The sequence below is a fragment of the Salvelinus sp. IW2-2015 genome, linkage group LG18, assembly GCF_002910315.2.
Source record: "Salvelinus sp. IW2-2015 linkage group LG18, ASM291031v2, whole genome shotgun sequence".
In the NCBI taxonomy this organism is placed as follows: domain Eukaryota; kingdom Metazoa; phylum Chordata; class Actinopteri; order Salmoniformes; family Salmonidae; genus Salvelinus; species Salvelinus sp. IW2-2015.
In genome coordinates this window covers 45,904,127-45,910,126 of record NC_036858.1, presented here as the reverse complement: position 1 = coordinate 45,910,126, position 6,000 = coordinate 45,904,127, and the positions used below count along the sequence as shown (strand labels likewise).

General features: G+C 42.4%; 1 protein-coding gene across 2 annotated transcripts in view; it reads left to right on the top strand.

Annotated features, from left to right (window-relative positions):
- The window catches only part of LOC111978290 (spectrin beta chain, non-erythrocytic 1), a 125,490-nt gene that overhangs the window by 61,025 nt on the left and 58,465 nt on the right, over positions 1-6,000 (top strand). For both annotated transcript variants that reach the window (XM_024008268.2, XM_024008267.2), the window contains one exon: positions 2,587-2,738. In XM_024008268.2, the coding sequence (XP_023864036.1) occupies positions 2,587-2,738 (152 nt within the window). The remainder of the gene's footprint in view (positions 1-2,586; positions 2,739-6,000) is intronic.

The following is a 6,000-nucleotide window of genomic DNA, read 5'->3' as shown; positions in this document are numbered from 1 at the left end:
TGTGTGTGTGTGTGTGTGTGTGTGTGTGTGTGTGTGTGTGTGTGTGTGTGTGTATATGCGAGCGTGTGTATATCTGTTGACCGAGGGTTTCCCTTTCCTGGGCTCTGCTGTGAGGGCCAGATGCTCTCCCCTGCAGGAAACCCTGTTTACAGACACTCAGGACATGTCCAGCTCCACCCATATCCTCCATTCGTCTCTATCTCAGCCTTAGAACGCACATTTATTTTAGACATTTTATGCCCTTTTGAACTGCAGCTGATTGTGTCAACAAGTAATTGGAACCTTGAACAGAACACAGGGTCATGTGTCATAAAGCAAAATGTATATTGTGAATGGACTATTTCACTTTACTGTTTTGTTATGGAAGCTACCTTTCATTCTGTTCCTTTTTTTTGGTATCTTATGTGCTGCTAAGCATATCCAGCCCCATCCTGATTCCCAAAGTCATAACTAACCTAGCCCCTCTGAGGCCACACAGACATGATCTAACCATGCAGCCCATGTCACAGTGAAGGAGCTGAATGTTACTTAGTCTAGTCAGTGATAAGGCCTGATGCCATCTGATGCTGCTTTGCGTGGTATGATCGAGAGCAGAGAACACTGGCTTCATTGTCTCTGTGATGCTCTGACTGGGCCCCCACAGTGGGGCACACAGCTCCCTCTGTCTCGTCGCCTCCATCTGCCTCTGCCCTGGGCACTGGGACTCATAAAGGCCACTATCTACTATCTCTGGGACCCGGCTGTCAGGCTGTTGGACAGTGTGCTGTTTGGTACCTACATGATATCACAGTCATGCTGCTGCTTTATTAGCAGTCTGGTCACGCTGTGATGTCGCAACGTCCTCTGAGCTAACGGCTGGGCTGGAGCTGGAAGGGAAAGTGCATCAGTGCACTTTGTTAACGGGTGTCATCTCTCACAGTCAGCGAGACAGAGAGAGACCCACCCTGATGGAGGGAGGTTGTGAAACTTCCTCTCAAAGCCAGATTTCCATGGCAACAGGCTTTGAGTTCATATGAGGAATACCTTGTGAAGCGGAGACGTTAGTTGGCACACTGTGTGTGTGTGTGTGTGTGTGTGTGTGTGTGTGTGTGTGTGTGTGTGGACATGCTTAACTATACCAGAAGTCCCCACAAAAATAGTTAACAAACAATTTTTTTTGACCAACTGGGCACATTTTGCCGGCCCCCACAAGGAAAAATGATATTTCTAGGGGGTTTAGGATTCGAGGTTAGGGGTTAGGGAAAATAGGATTTTGAATGGGAATCAATTGTGTGTCCCCACAAGGTTTGTAAAACAAGACTGTTTGTGTGTGTGTGTCATGATGATGTTCATGGCTAATGCAGCAGATACAGTATGGGCTGACCGGGGCAGCTGGTTCTCTTGGACCTGGCTCCTGTACTACGTTGTGACTGATGTTTATTGGGTCTGCAGTAGGATGAAAAGCCTGGGCCAGACCATCTGCCTTGCCCTTACGAAAAAAGATTGTAGTCAGAGTGCAGTATAACTGCAGTATGCTGAAAATACTGCGTCCAAAATGCCACACTCGACTGCAGTAATTTGTCAGTGTAACTAAAGTTAGAGTGCAGTATAACTTCAGTTCAACTACAATACACTGCAGTTTTCTGCAATTATTGCGTCCAAAATACCACACTCGACTGCAGTTACTGCACTTTTACTGCAGTTTCAAAACGCCAATCCTTTTTTGTAAGGGTGCATGGGAACACTACATTAGAACAACCCTGTGAGAACATGACCAGCTAACAACACTAGCAGCAGCTAGCCCGCATGAATAGCATGTACAGTAGACTGGAGACCAGCGCAAATATCACTTGGCCTACAGTATGTGCAGAAGACTATCTGGCAGCAAGACCATTATGTTAGGAATATAGTCGTTCTGTGAGAATAACTCCAGCTATGCTAACAACATTTAGCTTGTGCAAACAAGACTGGCTATTTAAAGATGGTGTTTACGAATAAGACTGTTTCAGACAACAATTGTAATAAACATATTGGGTATTCAAGTATGTTTACTAAGAACCCACCTGGCCTGTGAAATGTTGATATTTACAGTACTCTGTTGCTGTGAAAGAGAAGTCAGCTAGCTAGCTAGCTAGCTAGCTACAGTATCTACATTGTACTTCTTAGACAGAGGAAGTTACACCCTACACAGTTCTTCCAAGAACAATGACGCCTTGGTGTATGTTTTCAACAGAAGACGAACAGTAACAAAGACCAACAACCCTCCGCCCAGGAAAGTGAGGGACACCTGACATAAACAGGAAGGATGAGTGGAATGTGCTGTTTCTGATGAGGCCTGCAAACCCTCACGTTCTACTCTGTTAGCTGCACAGCTGGAGTGTTAGCTTCGTAGCCTATATTGTGCCGCTGTTTTTCTGAGTGCCCAGAACTTAATCATAGCAGGATGTTGGGTGTGTGTGTCAGTCTCTAAAGAAGAACACACGTTAGTTGAACTGTAAAATACGTTACACACCTTCTACCCCCAGATGATAACCTGGTGAATATGTTACCATTGTAGAATGCAGAAGTAAAACTTAACCCCTGATCTCTCTCTGCTCCTCCCTGTAGATGAGCGTGAAGCGGTGCAGAAGAAGACCTTCACCAAGTGGGTCAACTCCCACCTAGCCAGAGTGTCCTGCAGGATCACTGACCTCTATATGGACCTGAGAGATGGACGCATGCTCATCAAACTACTGGAGGTTCTCTCTGGGGAGAAACTGGTACGTAGACAGACCGTCAGACTGGTTTACATGGCACGTAATATGTTTCGCTTGGATTTCCAGGTCACATATAGAGTAATAATTCACCTTAAACAAACTTCAAATGTTAAAATGCTGTTCCCCCGGGTTCTAAACCTACAGTATATGTAATTATTTATACATTAGGCCCATGCATAGCTCATTGTCTTCACTGATTTTCCAGGGCACATGTACAGGTAACTGCCAAAATAAAGGAAACACCAACATAAAGTGTCTTAATAGGGCGTTGGGACACTACGAGCCAGAACAGCTTCAATGCACCTTGGCATAGATTCTACAAGTATTTGGAACTCTATTGGAGGGATGCGACACCATTCTTTCACGAGAAATTCCATAATTTGGTGTTTTATTGGTGGTGGAAAACGCTGTCTCAGGCACCGCTCCAGAATCTCCCATAAGTGTTCAATTGGGCTGAGATCTGGTGACTGAGACTGCCATGGCATATGGTTTACATTGTTTTCATGTTCATCAAACCGTTGTGACCACTCGTGCCCTATGGATGGTGTCACGATCGTCTAAGGTGGAAACAGTAGACCAAGGTGCAGCGTGGTGAGCGTACATACTTCTTTATTATAAGATGTCGCCAACAAAACAACAAACATCAAAACGAAAACGTGATGCCAACGTAGTGCTCACAGGCAACTATACATGGACAACTACCCACAAATACAGGTGGGAAAAAGGCTACCTAAGTATGGTTCTCAGAGACAACGATAGACAGCTGCCTCTGATTGAGAACCACAGCCGGCCAAACACCAAGAAATACAAATCATAGAAAAATGAACATAGAATGCCCACCCAAATCACACCCTGACCAAACCAAAATAGAGACATAAAAGCTCTCCACGGTCAGGGCGTGACAGATGGGAGCATTGTCATCCTATGTTGGCATAGCCATGGTCACCAAAATAATGAAAAAAATAATGGCCTTCCCAGCATTTTTGTACATGACTCTAAGCATGATAGGATGTTAATTGCTTAATTAACTCAGGTACCACACCTGTGTGGAAGCACCTGCTTTCAATATACTTTGTATCCCTCATTTTCTCAAGTGTTTCCATTATTTTGTCAGTTACCTGTATTTTTCAACTTGAAAGAGTATTTATTTGTAGTCATAGTTGTTTCTCTTACTACAATCTTATTTGTGCTTTGCATGATAAATCAGCAGTGTTGGGGAAGATATCCTGAAGTCATAGTTTACCAAACTATCATCTACATAACAACGAAAGAATTTCAGCTACCCTTAAGAAAAATATAGTTTACTTAACTAAAGATGAAAAAAATTATAATTCTTGTCTACTTCACCCATATTTTGCTTTATATTAGCGGAAAAAGGTAGGGTGTAGTTCTAACAGTTAGCTACATGGCAAAAAGTAATTAACTACTGAAAACTACCTAGATTTTTATTTAGTTCAACTACCACAAAGCTTCTGCAAAATGTAGTTTAATTACTAGTTGAACTTGGACTGTAAATCTTCCTCTCACAAACAAGAATGTTGAATATAATTTAATTTCCATTTACTCTACCAGTTGTCTGATCGGTTTGTCCTTTTGTGAGTCGGAATTTGAGAAAAAGTATCCACTGGAGTACTTATAAGCCATCTGTTTCTCCGACCAACTGTGTGTAACAGAATAAGAACGCCACAGTGTTGTAACTGAAAGATACTGTCGCCTGCAACTGTGTTAAAACCGGTTAAAACAGATACAGTAATTGTATATTTAGCATTTGTGAAATTATTTTGATGTGATATGAAAGTAGAGGGCTTTATTTCTAGAACAGTAGCTGAAAATCCATTCCCGTTTATCTGTATTTAGCTGTTTTGGCTGCCAGAGCCAATTCGCTTCTGAACATAACATGTAAGGTCCTCGGACTAAAAAAGTATGTTCTTGGGCTCGTACTACCGTTGAGATTTTTATCACCTGGCACATGCGCAAAACCATGTAAACACCTGCAATACTTCGCCTGCATGTACTTCCGTCTTGTGCACGTGCTTCAGGTGATGAGCGAATAAAGTATGAAAGCCAAACAGAGACCTGCGTTTTGAAGTCTGTTTAATTACTAGTTTTATAGGTTTTCGTCAATACAATTTGACGTGGCTATGTTGTCTAAGGGACAGCATAGGAATGTCGGGGCTAATCTGTGCTATGTTTGTGGTTCAGCAGTATAGACGGGTTGGCTGACAACTTCATGAAAATGATGCGTGCGCATCAATGTGGCCGGAAGGTGTGTATTGTTATGATTCTGAAAGGTCAGATGACTAGCATCAATGACAAGAAGCTGCCTTGTGGGGAATCAGAAGTAGCTCTTTTCAGCTTGTTTTATCTTGTTGTTGATACCATGTCTTGTTTTGAGTTGTTTTGACTGATGTCACGTCTATGCTAATATGGTTAAAATTCTCTAGCTAGTTAACTGTAACAATGTATTTTAGAGACAACAAGTGCTCATTGTGCAAATGTATTTGTTTTCATTAAACAGTTGAAGATGAAATATTGCTTATATGTTATCAACAGTCTAAGCCAACCCAGTCTGTTTGCCCCATAGTTGCCCACGCGTCGGTTTTGTTGCTAACCACAAACCCATCTATCTCACTCAACTCTCACCCACTCTGATGTATGTAGCTATGTTACACGCTATATACAGATAACTCCCTTGTCATATCTTACAGAGTCAACATTTATAAAACCAGACACACCTAAACTACTCTCTCCACCTCTGGGACAGAATGTATTCAAAGCAGCCCTGGTAAAGTCATGGTCTTTATCTGTATACTATGGAGAGGTTATGAGCAGTTCAGTTGAGGATAGAGCAGAGAAAGATATAAGGGTGAAGTGGATAGTAGTAGCGTGTCCTATTGGTTTACGCTCTGCTAGAGTTTCAGACTGGTTCACATATATTGGGTTACAGGGATCCTGTTGTCTCTCATGGAAACATCATGGAAATATACACTACCAGACACACTCACAAATGTACACTGAGCGATCCACCCAGGCATCTGACAAACACAGAAATACACATTTTAAAACCTACATGTACCACAAACACACTAATGCAGAACCAATTATACAGTCAATGCACCAAGCCAGTTGCAGTAAAGCATGTGGTTACACAAAGACAGGCCAAGTGCTTACAGAATGCTAGAGGCCAAGCTAGGTTAGGAGACCTTATGCCCAGACTGGCGTCAAAGAGATTAAGGCAAAACCAAAACATAATTACTGACTATAG